Below are 17,097 nucleotides of genomic sequence, written 5' to 3'. Positions count from 1 at the left end.
ATTTTGAATTGAATTTTTTTCCTCTTTTCTTATTTTGTTTCTTTGAGAACTACAATCAAGTGCCGGACTGGGCGACGAACTGGATAATATAGATCCTTAGGGTCCCTTAGTCTGGCCAGTAAGCGCATGCAGACCGCGGCCTTGCGCTAGGTCGGCCCCGACATAGCCCCACTGGATGGGGGCTGGCCTGCGAGTTAAACGTCTCGTAGGGACACATACGAACTGGCTTCAGGCTGAGTCGCAGCGTTTCCTTCTGGCCGACAGCACCCACATTACGGTGGAGCCGTGTCCTGTCCGGAGCAGTGCTCACCCTGTTCCTGGTGTGGTAAGTAGCTGTCCCCACACTCCCTGAGATGGCCGGACCCCCGGGTTCCCCTCCTTTCTCCCAGTCCCTCTAAAATTTCAGTCACTGTAGGTCTTTCCTCTCGTTTGGGCATCCGCCTTCCCCTCCGCTGCGCCTTGGTGGTTGGCTCCGCTAGGGCTCGCGTCCTGGCGGCCGGTCCTCCTCAACAATTTAGGCCGTGGCTTGGGCGCCGCCATTGGGGGTTAGCCCCAGTGCGTGTAGCTGAAGCCCCCCACTCTTCCTTTGGGCATCTGCCGGGCTGAGGATCCGTGCAATTGCGGCTGGGCCCCCACAAAAAATTTAGGCCGCAGCCTGTTGGGCCATATGGTTAGCTTGGCACCTCACTTGGACCAGGTGGAGCTGTAAGGGAGTTTCATTTTTATTCAGTCTTGCTGCCATTATTGTGTGGGGCACCTGCCTTGTTTTATCGAGGATACCCTGCCTGCATTTCCGTGTCATGGTGGGTGGCCCCCTTTTAAGGGGACTGTGTCCTAATATGTCCTCTATAGAGGGCTCGGAGGGCGACCCCATTGTTTTTTGCAGGGTCCAGTAGGTGGTTAATTTGTGGACCCTTGACCGGCGTCTCCTTTGCGGGATCAGAGTCAGTGGCCTCCCCTAATTGTTATGTTTTCGGGGGTGAGCTCAGCATACAGCAACACTACTGGGTCTGCGTCCACGCACCCTGGGTGCTCAGATAGTGATTCCTCTGCTTCTCTAGCTGCGCTTAAATAGGTGCTGGTGAATGCACGGTTTGTGTCAGTGCGTGAAACTTAAAAAATGGAGGTTGCGGCTAATGCCGCGTCGAAGGCGCCTGTTCTTTTTGGCACCCACAGGCCCTTCAAAGCGGCAAGGGTATTCCTCTTTCTGCTTACCTTGACAACAGTGCGGTTGTCCAAAACAGCCGTGGACGAGGACCATATCAGTTTGTGGAGCTGGCCTTTGGTCTCCCCTCCACACCTTGGGTCTTCACAGGAGTGTTGGCCCTGTTGCTGGTATTTTTTGAGTCAGCGGGGGATCACGGAACTGGGGTACCTGGATGATACCCTTCTGTGAGTGGAGTCTCCGACTGCTCTGATGGACTACTGGTGATTGCTCTGCAAACTCTGAGGGAGTTCAGTGGGATCCTGAACATTCAGAAGTTACTTTGGTTCTGTCCACAAAAAATGGTCTATCTGGGTCTGACTCTGCCTCAGCCAGAGTGTTTCTTCCTTGGGAAAGACTCCAGACATTGCAGGACACAGTCTACTTCTGTTGTTCAGCAGGCGGTCATCCCTCTGGACTTGCATGCGTGTGCTGGGCCTGATGTTGTCCACCCTCGAGACGATCTGTTTTCACAGTTCCACACAAGATCTCTGCTACAGAGATTCTGGTGAAATGGGTCAAGGATCCACGATTTTGAGTGGTGGCTTTGCTCTCTGGCACTTTGACAGAGAAAATCCTTCTCATGTACTGGACAGTTGTCTCCACGGATTCCAGCCTGTCCAGGTGAGGAGGCGTCCTCAGCATAGACATGCTCAGGGGGTCTGGACCCTGGCAATGTTAAGACTGCCGATTAGTGTACTGGAACTCTGAGCTATTAGACTGGCTCGTTGAACAATCGTCTTCAGGGGTGTCCGGTAGGAATTCATTCGGACAATGCCAATGGTCTATGTCAATCACCAAGGGGGAACAAGAAGTGTCCTGGCGGCTTGGTAAGTAGCCAGCATTCTAAGGTGGGCTGACTGATTCGTTCCAGCCCTCTCAAACTTCTGCCACGACTTCTGTGCAGGATTCAGGCAGAAGGGATTCCGGTCATTCTGGTGGCTGCAGACTGGTTTTGCCAGTCTTGGTATGCCGATCTGGTACGGCTGGTCAACAATGCTCCTTGGGGACTTCCTCTCAGGGAGGATCTGCTGTCCCCAGGACCAATCTTCCAACCTGCCTTACAGTCGCTGGCTTTAACGGCTTGGCTGTTGAACGCCAGGTGCTGAAGGGTGGAGGCTTGTTTGAATCTGTGAATCCTATGCTGTTAAAAGCTTGGAAATCTGCCTCTAAGAAGATCTACCATTGTACGTGGAAGATGTACATTGCGTGGTGAGAGTCTCTTGGGCTTTATCCTCGCTTCTTCTCGGTGGATCAGATCTTAACCTTCCTTCAATGGGGATTAAACAAAAATTGGCCTTGAGTACCATCAAGGGCCAGGTATCGGGTTTTAGCGTTTTTTTTTTCAACGACCTTTGGCCACATACACCTTTTCATCAGGGTGTCCGACATTTGGTTCCTTCAGTGCGGGCTCCGTTGCCGCCCTGGAATCCTTAATGTGGTGCTTTCAGATATTTGAAAATATTGGGGAGGTTTCCCTACTTACATTGCCCCAGCAGGTGGTCGTCTTTGGTGGCTATCATCTCTGCATGCAGGGTGTCAGCAGTGACGGTGTTATGTCGTTCACCCTATGGTGCTTCACAAGGATAAGGTGGTGCTTTGCCTCTGTCCGTCATTCCTTCCTAAAGTGGTCTCTGACTGTCATTTGAATGAAGACATTGTGTTGCCTTCCCTGTGTCCCAGGCCTAAGCATCTGAAGGAAATTGCCTTGCATGTCTTGGCTGTGGTCTGGGCAATTAGGGTGTACCTGGCAGCTACGGAGTCTGTCAGGAAGTCAGACTCTCTATTTGCGTTCACAGGCGGAAATCACGAAGAGTTGTCCACTTCTTCTGCGCCCATTTCTACTTGGATCAGGCAGACGGTGGTTCAGGCCTATTGCATCAGGGGTCAGGTTCCTCCTTTCCTTGTTTAGGCACACTCTACTAGGGTGCTTAGTGTCTCCTGGGCTTCCCGTCTTTAATCGTCAGTGACACAGGTTTTGCAAGGTGGCCACCTGGTTGTCGGTGCACACTTTTTTTTCTTTTTTAAATCAAATATATTTTTTATTTAATTATTATAGCCAAAGGCTCTCAGAGTGATAATCATAACTGGATATCAATAAACATTGTAGAGAATGCATACAAACAGGTTACATACTGGCTTTAAAAATCGAGTTCATGATACATATACATTGATTGGGCTACTTGTTGGAGTGGTGTATGGTCCAACGCGTTTCGATAAATACACAGGTTTATGGTATAGAAATCGTCATCAGGGATTTCATACTCCACTCCACCATTATCACCAGTTGTGACATCTGTATTTGGTGCTGCCGGTGTATGTCCTCTAGACGATGTCCTTTCCTTGTTGAATTTATCTTTCTTTTTTCCCGGTTGGATATTGTTGGTTCGGGGAAGTCCATGTATTTCTGTTTGTTGGAGTGGTGTATGGTCCAACGCGTTTCGATAAATACACAGGTTTATGGTATAGAAATCGTCATCAGGGATTTCATACTCCACTCCTGGTATCCTAGCAACATGCTAAATTCCTCTTTGAATATGCACTCCCTCCTCACCAAACAGAAGCAAGAGCCACGTAGTGGTAATTCTGTAATCTTTCACCTGTATAGTATATTGACATCAGCAGTTCTAAAAGGTAGAAAAAGTGTATGGCAGACCCTCCAGCTGAGTCCCATAAAGGGGATATCTATTTATCCTCAGTGGGTTTTTCTTGATAGGCAATATTAGGCAAACTCATATCCCAATTTCTTGATTGGGATATGAGTTTAATAAGTATGTCTCTTAATCCTGGTCCAAGATGGACCAAAATAAGGAAGGGGAAGGATCCCTGTATAATATTCCGTTCAATACCCATGTAGCATGTTGGTCGGCATATGTGAAGCCCCCACACACTCCCGGAACTGGAGTAATTGCCGATCGTTTTATGGAGAAAGATGCCTCTCCATCCTGGCTCTCGGCGTCCCTGATAAGGCACTGTCGGTGCACACTTTTACAACGTTTTTTGTAAAGTGGATGTGTTGGCATCTACGGATGCTTCTTTTGGCCGCAAGGTTTTGCTGGCTGCTGTTTAAAGGACCCGGTCCTCTTTGAGGGTGTATTGTTTTTTCAGGTGAGCTCCTGTTGTTTATGGTTGAGCTCTATCTTACCTGGTTGGCTATGGTTAGCCTTTGGGATTTTTTTTCTAAGGTTTTCCCACTCCTCAGGTTTAACACTGCTTTGGGACGTCTCAATGGTTAAGAAGAATCAGGAGCAGTGTCAGTCAATGAGTGAAAGAGAAAATGGGATTTTTGACTTACCGTAAAATCCATTTCTCTGATGGTCATTGACGGACACAGCACCTACCCCTTTGTGAAGTTGGCTTTCTTCTGACACTGCTTGTAACAAAACTGAGTGCCTATAGCTGAGAGTGGGTGTATATCCCCTGGGACTGCCCATAGGTGTAGTCAAGCTTTTTCCAGCCTATTGTCCTATTCCTGTAGGGGGCAGTATAACCCAATGGTTAAGAAGAATCAGGAGCTGTGTCCGTCAATGAACTTTAGAGAAATTGATTTTTTTCGGTAAGTCAAAAATCCTATTATTTTAATTGTTTTTATCAATTTACAAATGCAAAGTGAGCGAACCGAACAGAAATCTATATCAAATCAATATTTGGTGTGCCTACCCTTTTCAAACCAGCATCAATTCTTACACTTGCACAAAGTCAGGGAATTTGTAGGATTAGAGTCAGGTGAATGATTAACCAATAATACCAAGCAGGTGCTAATGATCATCAATTTCCTATATAGGTTAAAACACAGTCATTAATTGAAAGAGAAACAGCTGCGAAGGCAGGTTAAAAAAAAGGGTGAGGAACAGCCAAACTCTGCCACTAAGGTGGTGTTGTGTTTCATGTTACAGGCATACACCATTTCAAGATTGAGCACAGCAACAAAACACAGGATAGTTTTATGCATCAGCAAGGTCTCTCCCAGGCAAAGATTTCAAGGCAGATTTCAGTTTCAAGATGTACTGTTCACACTCTTTTGAAGAAACACAAAAAACAGGCAATGATGAGGATTGTAGACGCAATGGCCAGCCAAGGAAACAATGCAGCAGATGAGACACAGCATGTCTACACACCTATCTACAGGCTGGGGAAGTATAGCCAGAAGTAGTTTTAATGGAAGGCTTGTGGCCAAAAAACCATACCTCCGATGTGGAAACAAGGCTAAGGGACTCAACTATGCACAAAAACATAGGAACTGGGGTGCAAATAAAATGGCAGCAGGTGCACTGGACTAAGAAGTAAACATTTGAAATATTTGGCTGTAGCAAGAGCAAGTTTGTTTGCCGAAGGGCTGGAGAGCAGCACAATGAGTGTCTGTCTGCATGGTGTAGTTTCCATACAAGTTTGGTGCTGCATTTCTGCAATTTGACTCAGAGATTTAGTCAGGATCAGCATTGTCCTCAATGTAGAGACATACAGGCAGATATTTCCCATACCATTAGGGAGACGTGTGATTGGCACCAAATAGATTCTGCAGCAGGACAATGACTCTAAAAATACAGCCAATGTCTTTAAGATCTATGTACCGCATAAAGAACAACAAGGAGTCCTGGAAGTCATGGTTCTGCCCCCACAGAGCCCTGATCTCAACATCATGGAGTGAGTCTGGGATTACCTGAAGAGACAGAAGAACTGTGGTTAAATGTTTTTAAAACAACGTACGTGGCAAAAACTGTGTGCAAGTTTACCTAGAAGAATTGATGCTCTTTCGATTGCAAAGGGTGTTGACCCCAAATATTGATTTGATTTGGATTTATCTTCTGTTCATTTATATTCCATTAATTGATGAAAATAAACTATTAACACTTATTTCTGAAAGCATTCCTATTTTACCACATTTGTTCACGCCTACCTAAAACTTTTGCACAGTAGTTTATGCAATACTGATTAAGGAAACCTCTGTACTGGAAGGAGTCTCCATTGAACTTGAGTGGTAGAGGCGTATGTGCATTAGCATCATCTTGTGAATGTAAGTCCAGCAATTTTTTCTTCAGAGCCTGGATTTCCTCCTGTTGCCCTTTCCACCAAACTTTCCAGTTCTGCTAATTTTTCTTGATAAGTAACATAGCTCTGCAACTTGCTGCCTGAAAGGAGCACAGCATTTGCTATGGCGAACTCCATGTTTGGGCCAGATTATCCTGTCATGGTCAGGCTTTAGAGGCCCGTAGCTATAGCAGTAGAGGCTCCTACCGACCAGCTGGATATGTACAGAAGCAGGTCACCCTAGTGGATGACATGGGCTCATCCGAGGCATTAAATTTAAGCACTAATTGATGTTCACCAGAGCTCCTGCTGGTGGAGATGGGTTTTGCTGTGTGTTATTACCAAGTCGCAGTCCCTCAGGATCATCTTACCAGGAGGTGAGCAGACCCGGAGTCCAGTAGCAGAATAGCAGGTAGAGATCAAGCATATGCATAGTCAGTAACAAGCCTAAGGTCAGTATTAAGTGGTAGAGAAGCTAGGTACAGCAGCAGGAGTACCTAGAGAGATATCAGCTGGAGAGAGCACAATAATCTGGCAAACATGACTTGCAAAGACCTGGCTAAAATGGGAAGTTCATGGGGTGATCAAAGGGTTCAAGATCCAAAAGAAACAAGGATGAAGGTAAGATTGTCGTCTAGCACCACCTTCCCTAACATTATTACATAGGTTGTTTTCTTGACTAAATGGTAAGAAATAATTACCACCATTTCTAATACTAGTTGATTACATTTTTCCTATAGGTGACAGTTCAAAAGCAAATATAATAAATTCTTGAATAATAAGAAAAGAAATATCAGCATGATATAAAACTTTGTATTGAAAAACAGGTAACATAACAATTACAACTTAAAACCTAACCATTTTTCAGGGTATACAGGTTCTGACAAACATTACAGGTATATTGATTGGCACATGCAATACACATCAGTATGAATGCTTAAAATGATGTGGTGAAATAACTGCTGAATCTGAACTGTTAACTATGTGTGTTTTGGTTTGAATGTAACTATTAGAAAAAGTAAAAAAAAATGTGTCTGATGTAAAAAGAAAAAAAAGTCCACCGTGGCAAGATTGGCACAAAATATCCTCCTGTGTTACATGCCCATTTTACCAGATCGGTAGGCGTTGATGCGTATTTCAGCACTAAGCCTCCGAAATCCAGTTGTGTAATGCCACCACCTGGTGTTCGGTTTATACTTTTTCAACGTTTTACCAAGTGGACATCCAATCTTCTGCTGATACAGGTTTTGGCCTCAATGCTCTCCCAGCAACTCTGAGCTTCTAACTCTTGTGTATGAATGTTTGTGTCCTGTACTGCATGATTAAGATCTAAGAATATTTATTTACATTTAAATTCCATATCTTGGAGTACAGTACAGGACACCCTCCCTTCCATTTCTTGGTTTACGCTCCTTGGTGTCCTTTACTGTATTACTTTTTGAGAGGACGAGAGAGAGAGAGAGAGAGAGAGAGAGAGAGAGACACGAGAGGACAAGAGAGAGGACAAAAAATTGGCAAAATAAATGGAAAAAATGCAAAACACCGCGTTCGGTATTCGGCCTTCGGCCAAACATTTTATTATTATTCGGCTTCGGCCAAGAATTTCATTTCGGTGCATCCCTACTTTCTGAGCATCATAAGTAGTAAAAACATGAAGAAACTAATAAAAGAATGACAATTTATATTTTATTAATCGCTAAACTAGAAATATTTGAATTCTTTTTATTTTCAGGCATCTAGAGACTTGGTCTGTTTTCTTCAACTGGATCATGTTAATGTTTACTATGGTCAAGAGTATCGCAGCAAATACAAGGCACCCACTGACTACTGCCTGGTATTAAAGGTAAGCCTTTAGTGGTAATGACTTCACTAACTGAAGTGTTTTGAAGGGAGCTTTACAATGCATACCTCTATGTCCTTTATGGCACATACAACCTAGAGTATTAGGCAGGGATGAGTATATTCAATTTACAGCCTCTGGAAATGTATTTGCTCACTTTGGATGATGCCAAGACCTGGTTCTTGAACTCAGACATGGCTTCCTAACTTGGACTCGAAGCAGGACGCTGTCAAATGTTTATGGGGGTAAACTCAGGAGCTAGAGCGGAGTTGTAGGAGATGAACTCTACAGATTGGAGTTGACATATCGCAGGTCTTCCCATCAGTGCTACCTCACATGCCTTTCATACATTTAAAATAGCTTATGGTAGTATGCAGTTCATTTTGAAGTAGCAAATCAACTGTATTTTTTAAAAAAAAATGTCAGAATAGCTTTAATAAAAAATGTTTTAATGCTTTTCTATTATCAGAATTACAGTCTATTATGAACTTTTTAATGCATGTTTTTGGAATCAACACCATTTCTTCTCTTTATCTACTTACTGTACCTTCATAAATCCACCATTTCTACAGTTTATCTGCTTACCTTCATGACACCACCATTTCTACTGTTTAGCAACTTGCTTTCATAACTATACCATTTCAACTGTTTACCATTATAATTCCATCATTTATGCAGTTCATCTATTTACCTTCATAACTTCACCATTTGTACTGTTTAATTACTTTTAGGGTTCATAAACATAGGGAACTTACAGGCATTTCTTGCACCTAATGTAATTTCCCAGCTCTTTCCTGCAGCTGGAGAGCCTCATGTGCCATGTACAGCCTGCCATACAATGAAGGGCTGTACTTGGTCATGCTTTTGTATTCACATATGTGGCAGTTTACTTCCTGGGTGCGGGCAAGTGGCATGAAATTATGCTAGGCATAAAATACCTTTTAAAAGCCCTGTGTACACTTACCCTTAAAACTCCATCTTTTCTACTGTTTATATACTTTCATGTGTGCAGTGTCTGGAAACTGGGATATAAAAAGACAAACTTTTGTTATGCTTGTATAATATTCCTTATGATCCAAATATATCCCACCCTTTCAGTAAAAGATGAATATGGCCAAGAATATTTTTTTTTATTAAAGTATTGTAGCACTGTCCCTGTAGGGCTTGCTGTATGGTGACTTGTTGGGCCTCCTCTGATTACCAGCACACAGTTACTTAGGATACAGTTCACACATTCCTCTTTACTGCCAATGGCTTGTTGCTCAATAAACAGTCCAGGGGTGTAAGCTTTAAGTATTTATTGTGAAACTTGGATGGGAAAAGGGAAAAGTGGGATACTCCAACTGGAACTATGCACATTGGATAAGGACAACTCTCACTTGGCCTCACCAGGTTGCTTGTGGAAGCAGTCGCGCTACTTAAACCATACTGCCACATGTATGGAAAGGGTTAAGTCTCCTTGCTATTTCTCATCAGCAATAGACTTGGTAATCTACATTCTCTCCAGGATACTCACTAGCATCCCCTTTACTGACACCCGTCCGTCCACTGACTCTTCTAGCTGCAGGGGTGGCCCCCCTCAGGTCAGGCCCCTTGACACAGATCAGTGTATTCACTGTACTGCAGAATCAGATCCTTCAGTGTCTCCCCTCTCAGTCAGCACCACAGGACCTCTGGGTTCAGTTCCTCTCTAACTCTCTAGGCCCTCAGGTCGACTACCTAAGGCCGCATGGCACCTCTACAAAAGAGGAGGCAGCCGCCCCCTCCCTCCGGGACTCCTCTATCTAGACGAAAGACCCAGAGCACTTGTGCTCCTGGCTTTTATACAGTATCCCAGCATGCACCGATGCACTTTCCTCTGCCAAATCACCAGTGCTGTATTAAACGTCTGTTCACTCATTTGTCAGGTTTCCTCCCACTGTTCAATATGCCTCCCTATTGGACCAGTGTGAGACACTCTGCAGACAGACTGAGTTGCACCTGAGCACATTGAGCAGACCTCACTAACCGATACCGCTCTCTGGTAGGCAGAGGACAATATAGATTTACCTGCAATCCCTCTGGTAAGCGGACAAGATTCAAAAACTATACTCTCTCTCTAGCACCTACCTAGGAGGGTGCTACAGTATCAAAAAATAAGTCCTTGTACTTTTTCTTTTTCTTCTTTTTTTTTTTTATAGTGGCTAGAAAGCTTTTCCATGGACATAATAGTGTTGGTCTTCTGAGCTTTATCAGCCTTGTACTGACAGTTCTAATCCTACTTCAGAATCTTATGAAATGAGGATGCCTATGAATCCTATGTAAATATTCACAGGTTTTTTTTTGTGCCCAATTCTATACCTGCACTGCCATCCAGTGGTGTACTGCTAGTGTAACTTTTATTAGATTCCCCAGCGTAAATAAGTCTGTAGGAGTTTTAAAGCAATTGGTTTAATGTAAATATTATTTTCAATGTATAGTATTAAAATATTTACACACACCCATATTATAGAAAATAATACATATGTATGTATCCTTCCAATTAGAATGCATCTCCATTATAACAGACTATACCTCAAAATACTTTAACTTGCAGTTGGAATTGTCCCTTATCTTTGATTCATCCTGTGCCGATCTTTCATCTGCAGCTTTGTTTGCAGCAAATACACACCTATTTCTGGCATGTTACACCCCTTTGGGTCCAGGAATCCACTTTGTACTGACAAAACAAGGATGGTTGAAAGATGCCTTTTCCTGTTATGACACCTTGATATTTTTAGGGCTTCATACTGAGCTGTTGCTAGATTAAAGGTATATATCCTAAACAAATTGTGAATGTATTTCGAACACATAGACCATTGGTGCTTTTTACTGTACAACTGAGCATTTAGAATGAAATATTGATGGGCCTGTTCGTTTTACAGCATCCTCAAATTCAGAAAAAGTCCCAGTATATCAAGTATCTATGCTGTGATGATGTCCGAACTTTACACCAGTGGGTTAATGGAATCCGCATAGCAAAGGTAATCTCTATCTCATTCTTTTTTCCACCTATACAATAGGAACACATTCATCTTACATGAGGCCTGGGGCCTTGGTGTTCAAGACATTGTCCACATCTGGTTACTCAGTCTTGGTCTGTTTTACTGTCAATGAAAGGAAGAGTCATCGGATTCCTTACCGTGCATTCATTAGAAGTCTTGTCAACTGCCAGATCTAAGGATAAAAACAGACAAAAGTATCATCAAAAGGAGCAGTAAGGGTCATAATGGTGAACTGTCCAGGTCTGGACAAGTTACTGAGCAAAGGAGAATGTAATGATCCAGTGAACAATACCAGAAAGTTTTGACATTGATCCAGTGATGCTGTAATGAGTTGATTCTTCCAAAAAAAGAAAAACACACCCTATAGAAACCATTAGAGGCATCTGATCTCTGAAACCAGCTGAAGTCTGGTATACAAAAAACTGCAATGGGAGTTGCTGCCTGTCTTCTAGAGTGTTTCAGTTCCAAGTCAGTAGGTGTTTATTGACTTCTGGCACATGTACATGTACAGATGCCTCTTCTTGCAGGATTTAGTCAGCCTTACAAGTGTCATCTCTGTGCTCTACGCTATGTTTACAAACCTGACTTGGGCACATACTAGGTGCCTGTATATAAGCTAGGCACAGAGTAACACAAGTTCTAAGCATGTTAGGAGAACGTGTAATAACATAATAAACATTTTATTTATATAGTGCTTAAGAATTATTGTATTATATATTTCGTAATCATACAGTACAGGACACAGAATTCTTTAAATCGTTACATGCAGCTGCTTTTAGGTGTTTGGACACTGGCAGAAAATGAAAGGCTGCAGGGACGTCTCCCTATATCCAACTCCCACATATACAGTAGCTCACAAAAGTGAGTACACCCCTCACATTTTTGTAAATATTTTCTTTTTATATCTTTTAATGTGACAACACTGAAGAAATTGCTGTCCCCTCAAAATAACTCAACACACAGCCAATAATGTCTAAAACGCTGGCAACAAAAGCGAGTACGCTTGTAAGTGAAAATGTCTATGTTGGGCCCAAAGTGTCAATATTTTGTCTGGCCACCATTATTTTCCAGCACTGCCTCTTAAACATGGAGTTTACCAGAGCTTTACAGGTTGCCACTGGAGTCCTCTTCCACTCCTCCCTGACGACATCATGGAGCTGCTGGATGTTACAGACCTTGCGCTCTTTCACCTTCTGTTTGAGGATGCCCCACAGATGCTCAATACGGTTTAGGTCTGGAGACATGCTTGGCCAGTCCATCACCTTTACCCTCAGCTTCTTTAGCAAGGCAATGGTCATCGTGGAGGTCTGTTGGGGTTTGTTATCATGTTGGAATACTGCCCTTGGGCCCAGTCTCCGAAGGGAGGGGGATCATCCTCTGCTATAGTATGTCACAGTACATGTTGGCATTCATGGTTCACTCAATGAACTGTAGCTCCCCAGTGTTGGCAGCCCTCATGCAGTCCCAGACCATGACAGTCCCACCACCATGCTTGACTGTAGGCAAGACACACTTGTCTTTGTACTCCTCACCTGGTTGCTGCCACACATGCTTGACACCACCTGAACCAAATAAGTGGATTTTGGTCTCATCGGACCCCAGGACATGGTTCTTGTAATCCATGTCCTTAGTCTGCTTATCTTCAGCAAACTGTTTGCGGGCTTTCTTGTGCATCACCTTAAAAGGAGACTTCTTTCTGGGGTGACACCATGCAGACCAATTTGATGCAGTGTGTGGCGTATGGCCTGAGCACTTGACTGGCTAGACCCCCCCCCCCACCCCTTCAACCTCTGCAGCAATGCTGGCTGCACTCATACTTCTATTTCCCAAAGACAACCTCTGGATATGACGCTGAGCACGTGCACTCAACTTCTTTGGTCAACCACGGCGAAGCCTGTTTGGAGTGGAACCTGTCCTGTTAAACTGCTGTATGGTTTTGGCCACCATGCTGCAGCTCAGTTTCAGGGTCTTGGCAATCTTCTTTATAGCCTAGGCCCTCTTTTTGTAGAGCAACAATTCTTTTTTTCAGATCCGCAGAGTCCTTTGCGCTTAGGTGCCATGTTGAATTTCTAGTGACCAGTATGAGAGAGTGAGAGCGATAACACTAAATTTAACACACCTGCTCCCCATTCACACCTGAGACCTGGTAAAAATAACGAGTTACATGACACTGGGTAGGGAAAGTGGCAAATTGTGCCCAATTTGGACAATTGTACCTAGGGGTTTACTCCTTTTTGTTGCCGGCGGTTTAGACATTAATGGCTGTGTGTTGAGCTATTTTAAGAGGAGAGCAAATTTACACTGTTATACAAGCTGTACACTCACTACTTTACAATGTAGCAAAGTGTCATTTCTTCAGTGTTGTCACATGAAAAGATGTAATAAAATATTTACAAAAATTTGAGGAGTGTACTCACTTTTGTGAGATCTTGTACATACATACACACACACACATGCTCCCAGCCAGCCTTAGTTTTTCGCTAGTGTTTTCTTTCTTTCACCTGATGAATTTCTTCATCCATCTTATTAGCCATTGGGCCTTGGGGGCCTGAACTGCATAGCCAAGATGGGGTTAAATTCCCCTTTTTCAACATTTTTGTCTTGGCACTGGTTAGGTGCTCAATAAGTGTGTATGACAATGAATAAAGTGCCCCTGTCTCTTCTAGTATGGGAAGCAGCTGTACACTAATTATCAGGAGGCTTTGAAGAGGACAGAGGCAGCCTATGATTGGACATCACTGTCTAGTTCCAGCATGAAATCCGGATCCAGCTCTTCCAGTTTACCAGGTAAGTCTGAGAATTTTGATTTAAGCCAGGATCTTTTCCTTTAGGAAGGAACACAGCACAGGAGCTCTGACCCATATAATTTACTTAGGTAAAATGGAAAATGAGCACAGAAGGTTCAGCTTTTAACTTTTTGGGTATGCTAAATTCTTCCCTTTATTTCTTCCATGCAATAATTATTACCTTCATGAAATATAAAGACTGATTTGAAGAAATATTTTTTAGCTTCATGGTAACTGAATATTTGTGATATTTTTATGTATTCCTATCCTATTTTTGAAAAATCAAAATTACCCAGAAATAATATTCAGTTTGGGGTGGATGGAAAGAATAATATGCTAATATACTGGTTTCACTTTGAGAAAAGGGGCTGCATCTCCTGGCTAGACTTTGTGGTTCCGTTTTTTGCAGCAGCCATTACAAAATTATATAAAGGATTTTTACTGCTCCCACTGCTTTCTGTGTGATCAGTCTTAAACTGCATAACTGGCCAAAAAAAAAAAATATATATATATATATATATACTGTACATCTCTGCATTACTTGCTCATTTCCCCATGTTTTATCAGTTAAAAATAGCTGTAAGTACAAATAAAATGCCTGTCGATCTTCATGTAGTGAGCTGACAAAACACTCTTTATATTATGAAGAGGAAGAGGTGAGATAAGAACAATACTGCTTTGGAATTTCAGTGCAGCAGAGGCTGTGTTAGCGCAGCTGTGTTAGCGCAAAAGCTCACTGGATTTTTGGCAATATCAGTTGCCAGACTCAAGCACTGTCAGGTAGAGAAGGGGAGAAGATGGTTAACCCTATATAAAGTCTGATACTGACTAACATAGAGCTTACATATGGTTTAGACCCAAAGCTTCGACAGCGAAGCAGAGCAATGGTGGATCACAAGAAAGGTGAGTATTAGTGTGTGCGGCAGGGGATGCTGAGCTTTCCAAAGAACTTGTCACTTTGCTCATCCAGGACAACATGACAGATCCTCTTTAATGCAAGGTGGATTATGACTCTCAATTTGGATATGATTTTGAGCTGTCTAATATAAAGCTCAGTGGTGTCTACATATTTGTTGGCAGCCTGTTTAAAACTTACTAAATCACCACTAGAACAGAGGGAAGGTGTGAGTCAGTCAACAGCACATGTAGCTTGATCTCCTCAGCATTTGTCTTTTCCAGCAAGATAAAAACTGTTGATCCCGCTTGGCACCTGTCACCTTCTGGGTTTGCAGGTAGTTAATCTAAATTCTTTATATTTAACATAACTTTTTATGGGTACCTGATTATATAAAATACAATTGTATGTATTTTTTCTTTCTGGGCTTAATAACTGCAGAATATACAGTGTATCTAATAAAAGGACAATACTAATGAATTCGATTTAATGGCTGTGGCAGGCAGTAGGAACTGTGGTACCGAGATCTGTTAGTCTGTAGGATATGAAAAGCCAGTGGGGGTTTGAATGATTTTTTAGAATGAAAAAACAATGCTTGCATATTTAGAGTAGAATACATTTATAGGTTATGCACACTTTTAAATAGACCTGTCTAGCTTTATTAGGTTTTTCTGAGACGTATTGTAGAGACTATGACTAAGGTTTTGGTTAAAATGCTTTGGGATATACTTGCAGTGTTTTGTGTTCTTTATACAGAATCACAATCTAACCATTCCAACCAATCAGACAGCGGACTTTCTGACTCCCTGGCCTCATGCCACGTCCGTTCCCAGAGCATTGTGAGCTCCATCTTCTCAGAAGCCTGGAAGAGAGGGACCCAGCTGGAGGAGTCCAGCAAGGTAGCAGCACCTGCACAGTACTTGCCTATGTAAAGAATGTAGGCATGCGCAGCTGGGCTGCATGAATAGCAGGCTGCTGGTTTCTTCACTGATTTCCTGTACCCCATACCTGATTTCCCATCCCATTATACAGAAGTGTGTGGCATTCATCTTTTCTGAACAAAGCCATCTCCATGATGTTGTCACAAGACCATTCCATTGGGCAAGTTTTGAGTCCATAGCTAAGAGACATTTGTAACAAAATAAATAATTTGACCCTTTTATATATTTGCTAAATTACCTTTATTGTATGGGAAATCTTAATGAATGGGGTCAGAATATACACTTTTGCATCGTTTTGCTTTTCTGTCGCCACGCATTTTATTTCACTGCTCGTGTTTCTCCTGTTGCCTCGTTGTCCCAGGTACCAAATGCGAAGCCCACCTCTGCTAAAGCCATCAAGCCCACAGCGATTTGTACGGGGCAGTATTAAGGTCAGGGGTCATATGAAAAGCACCTTTTTAACCTGGATGTTGTTAACTGGAATCCTCCAGACTAACTTTCTACAGAACCCTTAATCCTTTCTTAAGAACATGAATGTATCTTAACATAAATACCCTATGGCTTCTAATTGGTTAACTTTTTCCATATACAAAAACATTGGGCCTTGTGTATGAAAACTGTGTACAGTGGAAGTATACTCAAATGGTAACTTAAAGATATGTTAATTTGGTCCTAAAGCCTAATGGAATCCCAACCTATTCTTCCCTTCCCCACTGTCTGTCCTGTACTGTACTGTGATAAACACATCAGCTATTCTCTACACCCCTCTGAAATTGATCTGCAGTTGGTACTCTTTTCAGAGGCAGTAGATCTGGCTGCAGGCAATTCTGACATCTCTTGAATGTCCCCTTTTTACAATGCAGGGGCTGGTGGGACGTGGCGGAATCACAGTAGTACCATTGCACAGATCGTGGTGGATCACACTGTTCACTTTTTTCCCCCAAATTTATTTTATTAAAATGTCACACAGAGACATTTTATTAGATTTTATTGGTGAATTGCCTCACATTGTACTGCACTAAAAAGAAAAAAAGTACTTTTTTTTTACCGCTCACCACCACTCCCCTACCTAGCCGGTTCACCGGTCTTTTGTAGTAGAGCGCATTCACTGTGCAAAGTGAATTTTCACTTTGTTTAGTGAATAAGGTTAAATTGTAATGACTTAATTTTGTTTTTTATTTACCTTGCACGTGATTGGGTATTCATAAAATAGTCTCACTTCATGTATCTAGCGAAGTAAAAACTTGCTTTACAAAGTGAATATGCAATACTCCTTTGCTAAAGCAACCCAATTGTCTATTACTTTCTCCTTCAACTTCAGACTGGTAGAAAATGAGGGTAGCAAGCTAGCCTGGGGTTCACACAAGTAGTAGTAGTAGG

The 17,097-nt window shown here is 42.7% G+C and overlaps 1 protein-coding gene across 4 annotated transcripts in view; it reads left to right on the top strand.

Moving 5' to 3' along the window:
• The window catches only part of RAPH1 (Ras association (RalGDS/AF-6) and pleckstrin homology domains 1), a 330,513-nt gene that overhangs the window by 309,736 nt on the left and 3,680 nt on the right, over positions 1–17,097 (top strand). For 3 of the 4 annotated variants that reach the window (XM_082260726.1, XM_082260725.1, XM_082260727.1), the window contains 4 exons: positions 7,965–8,075; positions 10,976–11,074; positions 13,762–13,882; positions 15,533–15,675. In XM_082260726.1, coding sequence (XP_082116852.1) covers positions 7,965–8,075; positions 10,976–11,074; positions 13,762–13,882; positions 15,533–15,675 — 474 coding nt within the window. Of the gene's footprint in view, positions 1–7,964; positions 8,076–10,975; positions 11,075–13,761; positions 13,883–15,532; positions 15,676–16,078; positions 16,149–17,097 lie in introns of all 4 variants that reach the window. The other variant, XM_082260728.1, reaches the window with a different exon arrangement.

Source organism: Pelophylax lessonae (assembly GCF_965119305.1).
Source record: "Pelophylax lessonae genome assembly, chromosome: 6".
Lineage (NCBI taxonomy): Eukaryota > Metazoa > Chordata > Amphibia > Anura > Ranidae > Pelophylax > Pelophylax lessonae.
This window is presented reverse-complemented; position numbering and strand designations above follow the sequence as displayed.